At 46.5% G+C, this 17,868-nt stretch overlaps 3 protein-coding genes across 3 annotated transcripts in view; all 3 read left to right on the top strand.

The window, feature by feature from the left end:
• Window positions 1-3,937: 3,937 nt before the first annotated feature.
• LOC101772964 lies at window positions 3,938-5,886 on the top strand. The gene is made up of 5 exons (XM_022829640.1): window positions 3,938-4,570; window positions 4,775-4,833; window positions 4,948-5,073; window positions 5,260-5,395; window positions 5,483-5,886. Exons 1-5 carry the CDS (start codon window positions 3,938-3,940, stop codon window positions 5,846-5,848), a joined length of 1,320 nt encoding a protein of 439 aa, XP_022685375.1. The 3' UTR covers window positions 5,849-5,886.
• A 4,162-nt stretch (window positions 5,887-10,048) lies between these two features.
• On the top strand, window positions 10,049-12,140 carry LOC101757164 (cell division cycle-associated protein 7). The gene is made up of 8 exons (XM_004981943.3): window positions 10,049-10,252; window positions 10,338-10,587; window positions 10,693-10,876; window positions 11,001-11,071; window positions 11,171-11,248; window positions 11,388-11,475; window positions 11,587-11,642; window positions 11,732-12,140. The coding sequence occupies exons 1-8, from the start codon at window positions 10,187-10,189 to the stop codon at window positions 11,797-11,799; spliced, it is 861 nt and encodes a 286-aa protein (XP_004982000.1). The 5' UTR covers window positions 10,049-10,186; the 3' UTR covers window positions 11,800-12,140.
• Window positions 12,141-12,655: 515 nt separating this feature from the next.
• Window positions 12,656-17,868, top strand: part of LOC101756746 — a 9,845-nt gene continuing 4,632 nt past the window's right edge. Inside the window, exons 1-6 of the mRNA XM_004981941.3 lie at window positions 12,656-13,075; window positions 13,562-13,679; window positions 14,514-14,815; window positions 14,891-15,022; window positions 15,100-15,198; window positions 15,392-15,917. Coding sequence (XP_004981998.2) covers window positions 12,675-13,075; window positions 13,562-13,679; window positions 14,514-14,815; window positions 14,891-15,022; window positions 15,100-15,198; window positions 15,392-15,917 — 1,578 coding nt within the window. The 5' untranslated portion in view covers window positions 12,656-12,674. The remainder of the gene's footprint in view (window positions 13,076-13,561; window positions 13,680-14,513; window positions 14,816-14,890; window positions 15,023-15,099; window positions 15,199-15,391; window positions 15,918-17,868) is intronic.

Below are 17,868 nucleotides of genomic sequence, written 5' to 3'. Positions count from 1 at the left end.
ACCGCCCCGCAACCTGCCTCCGCCGCCGGTCTCCCCTCCAACCCCACCCCTTTTTCTAGATCCGGCGGCCATAAACCTCCCCAGCAACCCCGAACCCTGAAGCCTGAAGCCGGCAGTGACCGGAGGAAGAGGAGGAAGCAGTGGGGGAGGAGGGAGCGATGGGTGATGGAGGAAGAGGAAGGAGGAGGACCCTGTCGCTGACAGGTGTGGCCCACAAACTATCTGTTGCATATGCAACATATAGTCGTGGTGGATGCATATCGGTAGGGACTATGGAGTGCGCGAGCCCGAACAATAGGAGAAAAATGCAGGGACAAATGGGGTGACTCCGCGAAGTGTTTTTCCGCTAGTGACCGTAATATGCATGTGATAGTAACAATAGGAGGAAAATGCAGGAACAAGTGGGGTGGACTCAGCGAAGTGTTTTTTTCGCTAGTAGCTGCAATATGCATATGATAGTGCAAGATGTGTGCTACGCAAAAAAGAAATACAGCAACAATCGAAACATAAGTTAAGTCGTATTAGTTGGTTGTGTTTTCATCCTATTCGGACCGTAGAAGTTTATGTAGTGAAGCTAGATGCGGAAAGAGCTAAGTGTGCGAATACAGATAAGGTAGAGAAAAATATACTGTGAAGCGGGCAAGCGATAGGCAGATGGACTGGTAAGGAAAGGAGAGCGTGCGAGTGGGGATAGTGAGAGGTAGGCGTGCGCGGGCTGTTGCTACCGTCCTAAGGTGTGTTTGGATACTAGGTGCTAAACTTTAGCAGTGTCACATCGGATGTTCTGATGCTAATTAGGAGAACTAAACATGAGTTAATTATAAAACTAATTGCAGAACCATGTGCTAATTCGCGAGATGAATCTATTAAGCCTAATTAATTCATCATTAGCAAATGGTTAGTGTAGCATCACATTGTCAAACTATGGATTAATTAGGCTTAATAGGTTCGTCTCGCGAATTAGACTCTATCTGTGCAATTAGTTTTATAATTAGCCTATGTTTAATACTTCTAATTAGCATCCAAACATCCGATGTAGGTGCTAAACTTTAACAGGGAGTATCCAAACGGGGTCTAAGCTGGACAAGGACTTTGGTGACTTATGCTGCAATGAGAAGAAGCTAAGCGACGCTCCGCCTCGCCCGTCGGGGAAGAGTTTTGGCGAACAGGTGGCGGAAGCGAAGCGAAGCGAGCGACGGGTACATGGACTGGTAGGGAGGAGCGGAGAGCATGCGAGCGCCGAGCATGAACACCGGAGGGAAATACATAGACCATGAAGTGGACTCCGCACAATGTTAAAGAGAAAGTGTGAATAGAGATAACACAAAGAAAATATATGGTGAAGTGAAGAGAAGCGAAGCAAGTGATAGGGAGACGGACTGGGAGGGAAACGAGAGCGTGGGAGCGCTGAGCGGGAACACTGGACCATGGGGTGGACTTCGCGCAACGTTCCGCTTTGCTGTGTGACCATATGCATGTAGATTGAGATGTGCACTACACGAAATTGAATCTACGCGCAGATTGGGTGGTGGAAGGGAATCGTCCAATCCACCCGTGGTTCCACGTCTCCTGAGTTTTAACCCCCATGTGCAATGTGCCAAACGAAGCATATTTGGCTGGTTCGATTCAGACCGGTGTCTGCTAACCTGATTGCCTGCAGGGATCCCATTTCCTGGCGCATTGGAAGCCTGCATTTTGGTTTCCTTTGGTGTTTCGCAGGACCTCAAATGCACGCTGTTGAACAAGACGTTAACGCAGATAAGTATCGCCTTCTAAGGCGTGAAACAAAAAGAGTGTGAACCCTGAACAGATTTATAGAAAACCGAAATGAACAGGAGTAGGATCGCCACCTTTTTGCTAAGCTGCTCGGCAGGCCGGCTTCCCCTTCCATTAGGGATGGCAGTCGGACCCATGAGCGTGGTGCTCACGGGTTTTGCACCCAATGGGTGCGGATATGGGTGTAAAATTCCATCTATGCGTCTAAACCTGACCCGACCTGTATTGAGATGGGTCGGGGGTGGGTGTACGATTTCACCCGTGGGTGCTTAATGGATGCCCATTTCTTAAGGTCTTCATATCTCTAACCCTTGTCAAAATATTGAATTAATACTAATATTTTGGACTTTTGATGTTTAATTGTTGATGTATCAATGGGTTATGAGGTGAACTTTTGAACTGATTTCTTAGTGAAGTTGTATTGTTGATGTATCATGCATATAATGTTAGATAAAAGTTTGGCTTGGTGCCATTGCTAGACTAACTTTTTTGTTAAGATTAAACATGAAAGTTTAGTTCCCTACTTTGGTGTGTTGCTCAAATTGTACTTTGTGTGTCAGGTTCGTATTATATCGCTTGACTAGTATGCTCATGTGTATATTATGTAGATTTCTACTTCTTTAAACAGATCCAGGGTGCCCAACACCCGTCGGGTGCTCAGCGGGTGCGGGCCTGTGTGCACAGTTCCACCCATTAGGTATTATGAGTGTGGGTGTAGATAGATATGATGTGTTTTATTATGAGTGAGTTTTGCTCCATTGACCTTGTCATTGCCATCCCTACCTACTAGAGGCACTGCTACTGGAATCTGGCAATCCACCCACGAGCTCCCGCCGCCACCGCCCACCGGCCGAGCCAGCTGACGGCTCCCCGCCTGCGTCCGTCCGCGCGAGAAGTCACTACTCCCGAGTGCGGCGGTGATGCTATGCGCTCGTGATGTCACCTTGATCGGTTGATCCGATTGAGCCCCAGCCACGAGACAACAGGAGCGGAGGCACGTTGATGCCTCTGTATTCCTAGGAATACCCAACATTTGTTTTAAAATTAATGTATATGCATGTGTATATTTATTAATTGGAAGATACTCAGCAATTCTCGTTTCCCTGAGTAAAACGAGCCCGATACATGTAGCTTGGACCAACCAGTATCATCCGTGCTAAGGTCTGATTTGTTTCTCCCGAAAGTGCAAACTACCACAAACACAACATATTCTTTCACCATAGCTGGCATTGCATCCCGCTCAGGCTCTTCCTCTTTGATTTCTCCCAAAATCCATTCCCCTTTCTCAAATTCCTAATCTTAGCTACAATTTTCCAACTTCACGCATCTTTAGACGGAGTTGTAGCGCACTTGCACGCAGTGGTGTCCCCGGGCAATATCATGGCGACGGACCAAATAGGGGTGCACCTCCAGCAAACTGTGGAAGTGCATTAGTGGAAAGTGAAACCAAGGATTCCAAGCTCTCGTTCCATGCTAATCCCAATGACCTTAGCCTAGTCATTAATCAACCCTTCGTATTGATCCGTGTATTGTAAGATGGATGATCCTCGATTGCTAATTCTAGCCAGACAATAGCAACACACGATGATTAGGCTGTGAAATACATGTATCACGGATGAAGTTAAGCAAAAAGTTACAATTAGGATCTAATTCAGGCAAACATATTTACCGTTGAACGTAGCTTGGATGGTATAATTTTTTTTAGCTGGGAATACCCAACTCTAATCCTGGCTCCGCCGCTGCGAGACAAGCGAGCAGCGGCGACCACCGGCCGACGACGCGACTGCGCTTTGAGCCTTTGACTGGATAGTGGCAGTGGGCCAGTGGGGGGAGTTTCCGTGGGCTCCACTGGGCCGGCCGATTCCTGGTCTGGCCACGGTCAGAGAGATTCTCGGTCGATGAATAAAAATTATTTTTTCGTTCTTTTTTTTTTCAACAAAAGCATCGACGTCCGGATCTTTCTCCGATCTAGAAATTCGAATTTTCGAACTCTCTCCCGTGCATTACTTCGCCACCTTCGTTGGCGCGTTGGCGAAATCAACCCCCCTTGACTTGCCTTCGAGAACGCCACGCGCGCCATGGCCTCCCCTAAATGCCTTGCTCTCCAAGGATCGATGCTCTTCCAGTTCCAGTCCCGCCGCTTCCACGCCACGCGCGCGCCATGGCCATCTCCTGCGCCGCCGAGTGCGCGCTCTCCCTCGCCTGCGCACGGTGGGCGGCCCGCCGCCTCTCCCTGTCTGGCGCCGACGACAGCGCGTCGTGGCCCGCGGCCTCGCCCGCCTCCTTCGCGCCCGTCCCGCGCGCCTGCCGCGCCGCGCTCGCCGCCTACGACGACGGCGCGGGAGACGATCGGCCGTCGCCGCTCTGCCCGCCGTACCGGCTCGTCCACGACCGCGCCCGCGGGGAGGTCGTGCTCGCCGTGCGCGGCCTCGGCCTCGCGCGGCCCGAGGACTACCGCCTCCTCCTCGACGCCGGCGGGCCCGAGCCCTTCGCGGGAGGGCACGCGCACCGCGGCCTGCTCCGCGCCGCCGTGTGGCTGCTCGACCGCGAGGGCCCCGCGCTGCGGCGGATGGTGGCGGAGGCCGGGCCCGAACGGTGCAGGCTCGTGTTCGTGGGCCACTCGCTCGGCGCGGGCGTGGCCGCGCTGGCGGCCGTCGTGGCGGTGAGGTGCTGGCTCGGGAGGCTCAGGCTCCGCCGCGAAGACGTGAGGTGCTACGCCATGGCGCCGCCGCGGTGCATGTCGCTCGGGCTCGCCGTCGAGCACGCCGACGTCGTCCACTCCGTTGTGCTGCAGGCAAGTCTGCCTCTTGATGCTTCTTTGCTCCTCTCAGGTCTCCATTTCTTTTGAATTACACAACAAGTAGCGAGTGCGAAGAAATAAAGTCTTGAAGCTGCAGAATTGCAGTATCAAATCACATGCAACTACAATAGATACCACTTGCAATATTTTGGCAATCAACAATCGTCCTGATCATGCTTATTTCTGGAACCTCTGCAGGATGATTTCTTGCCCAGAACTCCGGCACCCCTACAGCACATTTTTGGATCTATTTTCTGGTAAGTGTGCTCGGACACCTTTTGAAGAAAAAAAGTATGCTTTGAGGATTTATGCTTAGTTCCTGTTGTTTTTTACTACTTTGCCTCACTTTTGTTTTCTTTTCCGTTTTGCAGTTTGCCGTGCCTGCTATGTTTCGTTTGCATGAGAGACACGTTTGTCTCAGAAGGGAAGCTCAAGGATCCAGCTAAGCTCTACGCTCCTGGCACAGTGTTCCATATCGTGGAACGAAAGAATTGCAGGTATTCCTTGCAAGGTTTCCATTGTTTCTAAATCATGCAAGTAAAGTAAATGTTTCTCCTGATTTCTTGCAATCATATGAAACCGATGTTTCTGCAGAAAAAACAAAATCCATATTCTCTTGTTTCTTAATTTGAATTATGGAGTCTTGCAATTTAGTATTGCAGCCATGTTCTTTATGTATGCAGATGTGGAAGATTTCCACCTGAGGTCAGAACAGCAGTCCCAACAGTGGGCAGATTCGAGCATGTTGTTCTGTCGTGCAATGCTGCCGCTGACCATGGAATTATTTGGATCGAAAAAGAGGCTCAGAAGGCTTTAGATGTGAGCTCATCTCGTGATTCCACCTTCTAATTATGTTCGTGATCATGTGAATTGTGACATTACTTCAGCTGTTTTGACTGTCATCAGTTGATGGAGCAAGAAGAAGAGTCGACATCGCCTCCGGCGCAACAGAAGATGCTAAGAGCACAGGAGCTGCAGTCAATCGACGTAGAGGAGGGGACAATCGGCCTTCATAGTATTGAGCATCTGGTGTATCTCGAAGAGAAGACTTTGCAAGGCAATTCCTCATCGTCATCATTGGACTTTGATAGCCCTAGGACCTCAACAACGTCGTGCACCACCTCACCGTCACCGAGGAGTGAACCATCCGAGTGGGATGAGCTTATGGGGGCTTTCCTAGGTGATCATGAACATGACGATGACCTAGGACATGACAGTGGTGAAAAATCGTGTGAAATCATTCTGAATCATCTGCCTTTTCGTTGTAAATAAGAATATTGCCTCTTGCCAACAAGTATGTCCACCGCCAATATGTAATTGGGCCATATTATTCAATTCATTTGTCATGTTTAGGCAACAATTGGGATATATTAACTCAATTAACTGCAAGTCTTTGAGCCAAAAATCAGTCATTCTTCGGGCATAGTTATAAATTTTAGGATAAGCAGTAGAAGAAGAACTTCTAAGAAAAATCAGGTGCTTCTACCGCTGAAGCAATGCCACGAACACCTTCCGGAGTATCGCATGAAGTCCAACGAATAAAGGAAGAGATAGGGATTGGACTCGCCAATTATCTTGGTGATGCTGTCAGCGTGCAAGAGAGCTTACCTTAATCTGCACCATGGAGCTCCTCCTGTGTAATCCACGACCTTTTTGAGGGTGATTCAAGCCCGATCGCCTTTGAATGGTTGAGTTGAGGGTGAGTGGGTGACGAGTGACGACTGTGTTGGCCAGCTTCCCCTCCTCTCTCTCCAGTCTCCACTGACACCCTAGAGATGAACAGGAGGCTATGCACGGGCCACCTGCCACTTTCTCGCCCTGCACGGCGTTGTTACCATTCGCATTCAAATTTCAAAGCTGAGCCGCAAGCTACCCTGCATTCGGTTCGCCCCAAAGCAACCAACCCTCCGATCCAAAAACTTGGCAAGCCGGTGGACGCCGCCGCCGCCGCCATGGGGAAGCGCGGCAACGAGTCCGACTACGAGAGCCTCAGCGACGACCGCATCTCCGAGAACAAGGTAGGCGCACGCGTCTCCCCTTACCTGATCTCCATCGACCACTGATCCTTCAGGGAACCCATGCGTCGCTGTACTGCAGGCCCGGCTGGAGATGCTCGGGCTGCGCCGCGCCAAGGAGGAGCTCAACGCGATGGCTGCCGCCGCCGCGCCCGCACGCCGCCCCTACGTCCACAAGCAGTACGCCACGGTGTTGGAATATCAGAATATGTGCGTAACCGGTTGGACCGCATAGCTTGTCCGGTTAGACCTGGTCTTGAGATAAACTCGGTTTGCTTAGAAAACAAACTAGTCCTAGGTGATCACAATTGTATTCATGTAAATCTCTTGGTAGTTTTTCATCATATATTAATACGCAACCGTGGCGAGCCAAGATAGGCAATCACGTTTCCTCTTTTCTTACATGATAATCAAAGCATCCTCTTCCACAAACATCCACAACCTCCCATGGTGTCATCTTCAACTACCACGCTGGCGCTACTAGGAGCTGTCTCCGAGAAATTGACTCAGGGGTTGTCTCCGAGAAATTGGCTCGAGATAACTACCTCGTATGGAAGGCTCAATTCCTTCCTGCTATACGAGCTCAAGTCATGGGGATCCTAGACGGATCTATTCCTGAGCCGCCCAAGACTCTGGAGGTGGTCAAGGCGAACGGCAAGAAGGAGATTGTCCACAACGTCGAGTACGACTCCTGGGTTGCAAAAGATCAGCAGGTGTTGAGCTACCTGCTAAATTCTCTCACCAAGGATGCATTAGCATCGGTGGCAACGACAACCACAACAAAAGAAGAATGGGAGACGGTTGAGAGGATGTTCTCGCGCACTCCAAGGCGCGGATTGCAAATCTGCACGTCCTACTATATACAACTAAGAAGGGTAACATGTGTCCTCAGCTTATTTTACCAAGATGTGCTCTTTCAAAGATGAGTTAGGCATGGTTGGGAAGTTCATAGATGATGATGAGATGATTCACTTTATCTTGAATGGCCTTGATTTTGATTATAATCCCTTTGTGTCTTCTGTGCTTGGCCTGGTTGATCTTTCTTTGAGTGATTTGTACTCCCAATTGCTTACAATGATCAACGCATGGAGATGTATCAAGAAGGTGGCCAATTTCAGTCGTCAGCCAATATGGGTGGTAGAGGATTCAAGTTTGCAATATTTTTTGGCCCTAATCTTATATCTTGGAGTGTTAGAAAGCAGGCTACAGTCTCAAGATCTAGCAGTGAAGCAGAATATAAGTCTATGGCTAATGCTACCGCAGAATTGATTTGGTTGGAATCTTTGTTGCTTGAACTTGGAGTGAAATTGACATAATCACTTAATTTATAGTGTGATAATTTGGGAGCTACGTATCTTTCAGCAAATCCAGTTTTTCATGCTCGCGCAAAATATATTGAAATTGATTTTCACTTTGCACGCGAGAGAGAGTTGCCAAGAAGTAATTACAAGTCTGATTAGTATCTACTCATGATCAAGTTGCAGATGGGTTTACTAAAGCCTTGATAACTGGTAAGTTAGAAGATTTTAAGCACAATCTAAATCTCAAAAGGAAGAGAAGTTTAGATTGAGGGAGGATGTTAGAATATGTGTGTAACCGGTTGGACCGGATAGCTTAACCGGTTAGACCGGATAGCTTGTGCTATACGGTTGTGGTCTTGAGATAAATTTAGTTTGCTTAGAGATAGGTTTTCTTGTAATTCAAGTTATAAAACAAACAAGTCCTAAGTGATCATAATTATACTCATATAAATCTCTTGGTAATTTCACCATATATTAACACGCAACCGTGATGAACTAAGATAGGCAACCACGTTCCCTCTTTTATTACACACGGGCCCACCCCGCCACTCCCCGTGGCTGAACGGGCAGGCCGTGAAGCACACGGCGCTGCCTCTCACAGGTTTGCACTGCGTCTGCTTCTCCGTCCGAGGTTGCTCCTGCTCCGGGTTGTCTGAGATGGGAGCGCGTTTCTTCTGTGTTTGTCTCGTAGGGGCTCTGGGGAAGGTGACGGCTGTGGAGGTGGAGGAGGGCGAGCACAATGCGCCGGCGGGCGTGTCGAGGAGGTGGTGCCGGAGCCAAAGGACGGTGACGGCGAGGCGATGGGGGCCGTGTACTGCTGATTTCTGCAGGTACGCATACCATTGCTGATTTGTTCCTACGATATGTACTGCTGATTTATTCAGTAGAGTACTTACTTTTCAGTTGCAAAGATGATCGTTTTTCTGAGGGGAAAAAATATGTAGTCAGATTATTTACGTATACAGCTTGCTGAGAAAACTTGGTTGTGTGATCAAATGCAGAGGAAATCGTGCAGCGCTGCGTGGAATGAGACCTGAAACTTGCCGTGCTCAGGTAAAAGCAAGAAGCAGCAAAGATCTGTCCTTTTCCCCATCATGTCCACCTCGTCTGATATTTGCAATCACTTTGACTAATCTTTTACTGTTTTACAGGCATGAGGGTGCGCCCATCTACCACGCTTCTGCAATCTCCAGCTAAATATATAGATAACCCGTGTCTAGTTTAGAGTCGATTAATTCCATGAGCCTCCATGGAGAACTTCACATGAGTAAGATAGCAGGCAATGGCGCCATGCAGACTCCAAGGCCGTGTTTAGTTCCTTAAAACTCCCAACTTTGACACTATGCAAAAAGAAGATTCCCATCACATCAAACTTAGGGTACATGCATGGAATATTAAATGTAGACGAAATTAAAAACGAATTGCACAGTTTTGTTGTACTTTGCGAGACGAATCTTTTGAGCCTAATTAGTTAATATTTGGATAATAATTCACAAATACAAACGAAACGCTACAATATACTACAGTGCTATAACAGTAATTTTGCACCTCCAAACTTTGGGCAACTAAACAAGGCCCAAGTAGGTTTCGAGCATGGTCTCTGAATTTTGAGGCCCAAACATTAACATTAAACAGTGCACGTTCGCATACAAGGCCGCAAGGGCTTCCCGCGGCGGATTTACATCCCGGGGTTCGGAGCAAAAGACGAAACCTTACGAAAAATAGTCCAAGAAACAATCTTCCTTGTGCGAAAATACGCAATGCAAGTGAAATTTGGCATTGGCCTGGCATTTGCCCTTTGGCAATAAACCTAGAACTAAACACGGCAACTAAACAATAAAAATGAGTAGAATGCTAAAACAAAAGAAACTAATATTAATGCATTTTTCATGCAACCCAGCTCAGGTCATTGACACGCGGCAGAAATTACCATACACTCCTGATTCATCATTTCCTGGATTTGATCATTTGAATTAGCTGCATTCCTTTGGCAGAAGAAAAAGGGAAAGAATTAGCCACCTTAAGCGTCATGGGTAAAATGGTAAAATTTCACCGTAGAAAAAGTTCTGCCAAATTGCCAATAGACTGCGCATAAAATAGAGCCGTTTGCTAACTTTTTTTTTTAAGTAAAATTTCCTAACCTTTTCCCATTCGAACTTCGCACATAGCCGTTGGTCAGCGCTCAGCCACCGCCCACCAGAACCCTGGACCCAATCAGCCACCCATCCATCACAGCCCATCTTTGCAAGGCAAGGCCGCCGCCACCGCCGAAGCTAAGCCCGGAAGCCGCCGCCATGGGGAGGCTCAGCGCCAAGTCCGACTATGAGAGTCTCCGTGACGCCCGCATCTCCGAGAACATGGTAAGGCGCAACCGTCTTCCCCAGATTCGATCTCCACCGGATGAGGAATTTCTTGCGGCACCACTGATTCTTGGCGCGTGTGCAGGCCCGGATGGAGATGCTCGGCCTGCGCCGCTGCGCGGGGGAGCTCAGCGACATCGCCGCAGTCTCCAGCCAGCGCACGGCCGGGAGCGCGACTCCCCGGAAGACCCCCAGGCCGCGGGTCATGAGCATGACCCCGCTCCGCCGCTCCGGCCGCCTCGCCGCCGCGACGCCGACTGGATCCGCGTCGAGCCGTCGTCTCTCCGCCCGGTTGAACGGGCAGTCTGTTCAGTACAAGGCGCTGCCTCCCAAAGGTTGCCTGCCGAATCTGCTGCTCTTCCGTGGATTCGGGTCGTGCGCTACTCGTGTTCTATGTGATGAGAAACGACTCAAAACAAGTTTCTTTTGTCGTCTCATAGGAGCTTTGAGCAAATTGGCGGTGGCCACGGCGGGGGAGACAGATGAAGATGATGATGAGGAGGAGAATCTAGCTTTGGTGGTGGACAAGAAGAGGGTGGAGGCGCTGCAGGAGAGGCGATGCGACAGCAAGGGGAGGGGAGGCGTGTACGACCCTGTTCTTGGGATCTGCTGCCATTTCTGCAGGTACACTCGCAATCTCGCGCCATTAACAACGTTTGTCACCGATCTGTGCTCTTTATCCCGTTATCATGCGGGATTAGCGTATTCGTGTAAGTAGTTGAGAAAACTCGTTCTTTTGTGACCGAAGGCAGAAGAAATTGTGCGGCGAGGAGGACTGCAAGCGCTGCGGGGAAGGAGACCTGAAACAACCATGCTTAGGTAAAAAAGAATCCGTGAATATTTCTCGTTTCTTTTCCCCAATCGTGTGTACTAGTCTGATCATGGTCAATACTCAATACTCTTGTAAATATTTTACAGGAAAGACGGACTGCTCATCTTGTCATTCTTCCAATGGGATACTCTGCCGTGCTTGCCTGAAAGTTAGGTATGGCGAAGGTAAGTGAACTTGCTCAACGTTGTTAAGAAATGCTGTGGTTGAACTGCGGCTGTATGTATCATGCACAATGTTAAGAAATGCCATTGTTCTTGCTGGATTGTATTGGCCCGCTAGCTGAATTTTGAACTGCTTTAGCAGAGATGGAAGAAGTGAGGAAGAACAAGAACTGGATGTGCCCTCACTGCATTGAGGAGAAGGGTATCAAGAAGTTCTGGATATGCAACAGGTGAGCTTCGCTTCCCTAACCTCGTTCTACCATCAGAGGCCTGAAATGGCGCTCTCAGAATTAATCTCCCATCACTTACTTGTGGTAATCTTTGGTCATACAACAATGCAGCTCCTTCTGCTTGAAGAAGAGGAAGATACCACCGACTGGGATTGCCATATACAATGGTAATTCTGGTTCTGCTACTATTATATATGTGTGTCAAATGCTGTTCCATATATGTACCTCCTTTTCACTTTCTTTGTCATCGCAACAGCAAGGGAGCAAGGATACGAGTCAGTTGCGCACCTTCTCATGGACAGGCTGAAGCAACAAGCATTCTGACGATGACCCTTTTTAACATGTTCACTTCTTCAGTGATTTAGTGATGATGGTTGCATTGTAGTGAGAGTTCCCTTTTCTGGTAGTTTAGATGGTAGGCATCTTGTCCTCTTTAGGTGAAGTGTTTCTGTTGAAACGGTCCACTTTTTCCACTTTTGCACCCAAGAATGGAAGTTAGGAACTCTGTGACATATGAGTAGAGGATATGCATCTTATCCTCTTAGGGTAAGTGTTCTATTGATTTGGTACACCTTTGTGCCCAAGAATGTGAAAAACTCTGTCACTTATGAGATGCCCAGGGATCAGACTGGTAATCGTAATGGCAACTTGTCTATTTATTGTAACTGCATTTTGTTGAGGATCAGAGCAAGGATGAGTCCATTGTCTCTGTTGCAGTCTACGACTTGATGAAAATTGTCATTTTACTGTATCGTGATAGAGCAGTATAATTTTTCAACTGGTCTTGAATTATACGGCCAATTCATATCTTTACAGTTGTAGATCATTCCTTTTTAGCGGTATCAGGTAGAGTCACCAAAATGACTCCAGCTAGCTAGCATACGATGAGCTAGAATTTTATACCCACGCGTGGATTTTTGCGAGCGTGATTCCAGCGGGGATCGTACAGAATTGCCCATATTCCAAACTATCTTACATTAAAAACTGTTTAGGTTTTTCTTGGCCGAATAAAGTTTTTTAGGATAAAGTTGCTTGCTTATGGAAATCTCAGTAAATCAAAATGTTCATTCATCATTAGTTGGGCCAAACATGGACTAGTTTACTAAACTGGGCTGGGTCTGATACAGCCATACTGGGCAACCTGAAACCAGCCGGAGCCCAATGCGGTTTTGGACCTCTGCACTCAGCAACTGCAAGCGATGCACCGCCGCCTTGCCACCGCGGCCGCCGCGCCGGCGCTCCGGCGGCTCTCGCTCCACAGCGCGCCACCGCGGCCTGACCCAAAGCTTGCCTTCATCCGCTCCGAGCTCGACGACCTCTCCCTCTCCTCCTCCCATAAACCACCACCACGACCTCCACCTAGCGACCAACGCCAAGTGACAGAAGGGCCAAGAAGCGGTCTTGCTCGTGCCGGAGGCGCACCGGCCGCCGTGGATATAGCGCATCCGTGGCCGGAGTGGGTCGCTCTGATGGAGCTTCTCCTCCGGCGGGGCCACGTCGACCCCTCCGCCTTCGCCGCCAGCTCGCCGTCTTCTAAGGACGCCAACGCTGTCCGCACCGCCTGCCTCCGTTTTGGGCGCGAGCAGCCTGAGCTCATCAGGTGAAGTGGCCTAGCATGGAGGAATCGTGCTGGGATGGGGCTCTTCGCCTGGGTTGGTGTGCAGATCGAGGCCATTGTCTCTGTTGGGGGGCTACGTTTTTAGTTGCACGCGAGGTGTTTGTGAAAATGTATTACTAGCTATTTGCGTCGCCTTCTAGTTCTTTCATCAGGCATTCCGCGGGTGCATGCAAGGTGTTTGCGCCTTTACCATCAAGGCACATATTCCAGCAGTTTTTGCATCATTTTCCCCTCAGCTTGCTAACTTGGTCATGCACACTTCAGTAGCAACTTTTCGTACAGTACGATGCTGCAAAAATTACTAGTATAGTAGTACACTATAAAAACGCTTAGATGTGTCATGTGTACAATTACACTACATGGTTTCAGCATGTAAAGTATTGTATTGTTTGTCTCATGAGTCCCAACTTTCAACTAAAGGACTTAAACGGATGCAGTGCAGCTAAAGTTGAAAGCCTTTTGTTGCAGGCATATATCGAGATGGGACATTCAAGTCGCCCTGCGATGTGGTTGCCCCAGCATTGACAGGAAGGTTGTAAATTCTGGGAAGCGATTGCGGGCTTATGTAGGCCTTGATGAAGGGGAGGTAATTACATGGAACTATTTATTGAAAAGTTCTCTTGAAGCACCACATTTTCCATTTCACATCAATTTTAAAAGTACCTCGCATTTTAGAAATCCATGGAATAGTCATTTTCGTCCTCCAACTTTGCCCCAATGCTCAAATTCATCCCTAGGCTTAGACCAACCTTTTCAGTCCTCCAACTTTTGTTTTGGGTCAATTTCATCCCTCGTCCGACATAACATGCCATGTTGTCAGACTAGTCAGCAATGAATTACTAGGTTTTACGCTGGCCATGTACACATGTAAAATGACCGTCTACCCTGCTTAATTTTCCCCATGCTTGTTCGTCTCTTGCCCCCTCTGTCACCTGGCTGCATAGGAGATGCTTGCCTGGCCATTTTAGCGGATCCGCCATGCTAACATGCTCACCCAAGCAACGGGTGATGATAACAATTGTATGTGATCTTAACATGTTTGCTTTTGAATTGAACGTTAGAAAGATTTGACTGCAAACGTATGTCGTGAAGGAATAAAACAGATCACCTATTTGAACTCATCGGTAACCCTTCTTTCATCAAATCCATTGCACACTAGCGAACTAGAGTATAGAAAATGTCTGCAATATGGATTTTATACTTTCCTTTCTTGAGAACTAGTCATTGAAATTAATCAGTGTTCATACCTCTTGGTGACAAGGGGAAAGGTTCACTTGGTCTGCTGCTGATGCAATCTAGTTTGCCAAACCCATTGGTCCTCAATCTTTATATTGTAAATTCAGTAATTTCGTTTATGCTTGAAAATTTTAGTGTTTAAGTCAGGGACATTAATTTATGTAGCATCAGCTTGTCCTGATAGGTTTGCAGTCAATGCAATTTAAGAGGAAGTTGCGAGAGGGCATATGTAAAGGCTCGGAAAGAAGAAGTTGGAAGGACTGTGGATGTTATACGCATCCTTTTGACTTATGGTCTTGATGTTATTACTGACAATGTAGAGAACAGAGCATGCCTGAACAAAACTGTCAAGGAATCAATAAAGAGCCTACTAAATGAGGTTGTCGAGGTCGATTCTAGGGGACCAGGTTCCAGCACTGCTAAATCTGCACAGCTCAAATGTCAATCATCTTTACCCAGGAAGCAGGGTGATTGGAATTGTCCCAAGTATGTTTGTAAAGCTTGTATTCTATAAGACTATAACATATCCACTTGGTCACAATGCCTTGCAATTGTTGTCAGATGTGACTTCCTGAACTTTGCAAAGAATATCAAATGTTTGCGCTGCGATGGAGAATTCCAAGAGAGGTATCGGTTGCAGCATGAAGACCAAGAGCATCTACCTCTCAAAAAGGGTGACTGGATATGCAAAAGGTGAGCTTGCTTATATCTCTAGGATCTACTGCAATTAGTTTTTCTTTTCTTTCTTGTACTGACCTTACATTTTTTAGGTGCAACTTTTTGAATTTTGCAAAGAATACAAGATGCTTGCAATGCCATGAGAAACCAACAAACCGTTTACTCAATCCAGGAGAATGGGAATGCATCTCGTGAGTGCCTATTTCCACTATGCTATTATATCTTTTTATCCATTGAATTGTTTTGATGTCTACCACCAATATGAGCTTATAATTGGAAGAAAAGATGTTTGAAATGTGTGACTATCCTTCCCCTGCCGTGATGGTAACTTCTATTACTTATCAGAACATGGAAGTTAATTATATGTTAAATGTTCAATAACAGGTGTAACTATGTGAACTTCAAGAGGAACGCATTCTGCTTGAAATGTTGTTGGAAAAGACCAAAATCTCTGAACAGTCAAGATTCTATCGAATCACGTCATGATTTAGAGCATAGTAGGAATCCCACTATTTCATTTGTTCAAGATGGCATCCGGTCGAAGAAGTGGCAAATTCCACAGAAGAATGCTCCACTATCTGATGAAGATTCAGATTTCTGGAGCGCGGATGATGAGGGGGATGATAGCAGGGCTAACGATATGTTCCCGCTACAGAAGGACTACAAATTCCTTGAGAGTTTTCCCATTGTTGGTGGCAAGACTGCTATTTCCCAAGATCATCTTGAAAGGGAGAAATGGAAGGATGAAATGTCCAGGAGAAGCAAAGGCCTACCAACAAAGGAATCACAAGAACACAGCCGACCTTTCGCCCCTGCCCGTCTTCCTAGAAGCATGGAATTGGTTGACTCTGATGATGATATCGCCTCATGGTTTTCGTGTGGGGAAAATAATAAGAATCTGGAGAAGGCATAACTGAATTTTGTAAATGTACGTGGCTTGTGGATTCCCATATGTAAAATTTGCATCTTTAAGAGTTATCGGAATACAGGCGAACAAAAAGTAAAAGCTCAATGGAGAACTGTACTGTTGATTTTTTGGAGTTCTATTATGTGCTGCTCAGAGATGGCATCATAGGATTTTGCTAGGGGTCTTTGTGCGTGATTGAGGCATTGAGCTGCAGAGAGTGTCATTTTCTTGTTCCTCTGGCATTTGAATAATATTCCCTAGTGTATTTTTAATTCTATACGCTCGTAGATGTAAATACTAAAGAAAAGGTAGTGAGGATGGGGTTTAAATCCTGCAACTTTGTGAAGTAAAAGCAAGACGGTAACCAGTGGGATTGGATCAAAATGGTAACTAATGGAGTTTGCTTCAAGTTGATGCTACAAATGAATGGTTGGCATGAAGAAAAATTCACGCTCTTTGATTTTACGTGTTTATTTCACAAATCCAAGTTCAAGTTTCTAAGACCTGTCCTAGTACTCTCTCCTTTCCAAATTATATATTGTTTTGATTTTCTAGATTCATAACATTTAGACATGACCTAGTATTTAGGTGTATAGTAAAATCTACGAAAGCTCTCCTTTCCAAATTATATGTTGTTTTGATTTTCTAGATTCATAACATTTAGACATGACCTAGTATTTAGGTGTATAGTAAAATCTATGAAAGCTAAAACAACTTACAATTTGGAAGGAACGGAGGGAATAATATCGTCCAGGTTTCTCACACTTACCTAGGCTGGCTAATTGTCGGAAAGACAAAGTCACAACATAGAAACGAAAATCGATGTCTCTAAGATGTTTTGAGGAACCGCGCTTGTCTACCTAGATCCCAGAGGAGAATGAGTGGAAGTCAATCCTTTGCATCATAGCGCGAAGCCAATAGATTCTATCTGTCATCCTTCATGAGTACCCACAAGATTATAATAGCAGATATTACAAAAAAAAGATATTATAATAGCGTGTTCATTGTAGATAATGTCCTCGCTACTCGCTAGGCATGGCATTTGGGGCAATAACAACAGCACCTGACTTCTGAGCATGGTTTGATGCTGCACTGGATTGTCTCCTACTCTCTCCTTCTAAAATAAAAGGTTATCGCAAGTGTTCTCTAACTTTTTAATTTAATCAACTTTATAAAGAAAATACACCAATATATACAACATAAATTTAGTTTCATTAAATCTATATGCGTTGATATTACATATGTTAATGTACCTTTTAAATCGAAGTTAGAAGTTTGATTAGAACAAAACTAAAACACATTATATTTTAAATGGAGGGAGTAGCAATTGACCTCTGGTCGATGGATTGAAACATTTCTGAAAATAGAAAACAATTTCATGTCTTGGCGTTATTTTTTCATTGGTTTTTTTATGTTTTTTCCCGATGGAAAGGCTCACAGGTTGTGGGCTGTGGCCAAGGCAAACTGACGAACTGTCCTCTTGCGGTCTTGCTCTGAAGTTTGAACTACTCTACTTAGCTCATGTATGGCCTGGTTTGGTTCCCTGACTTATTTTTAAGCACCCGTCACATCGAATGTTCAGGTACTAATTAGGAGTATTAAACGTAGACTATTTACAAAACCGATTACATAAGTGGAGGCTAAACGGCGAGACGAATCTATTAAGCCTAATTAGTCCATGATTTGACAATGTGTTGCTACAGTAAACATTTGCTAATGATGGATTAATTAGGCTTAATAGATTTCATCTCGCCGTTTAGCCCTCGGCTTATGTCATGGGTTTTGTAAATAGTCTAAAAGACTTCCGGAGGGCTCCGGCATTCCCTTTTTATAGCCGTGCTTAAAAATAAGCAAGGAACCAACGCCCAGGACCGGAACAACGATGGAATGCGCTGCCGGGGCGGCTATTGAGCACGAGGCGGTAGACCAGGACTTCCGGGAATGACACCAGTGG

Source organism: Setaria italica, chromosome IX (assembly GCF_000263155.2).
Source record: "Setaria italica strain Yugu1 chromosome IX, Setaria_italica_v2.0, whole genome shotgun sequence".
Lineage (NCBI taxonomy): Eukaryota > Viridiplantae > Streptophyta > Magnoliopsida > Poales > Poaceae > Setaria > Setaria italica.
Note: the sequence above shows the minus strand (reverse complement) of the source record. Positions and strands in the feature narration are given on the sequence as shown.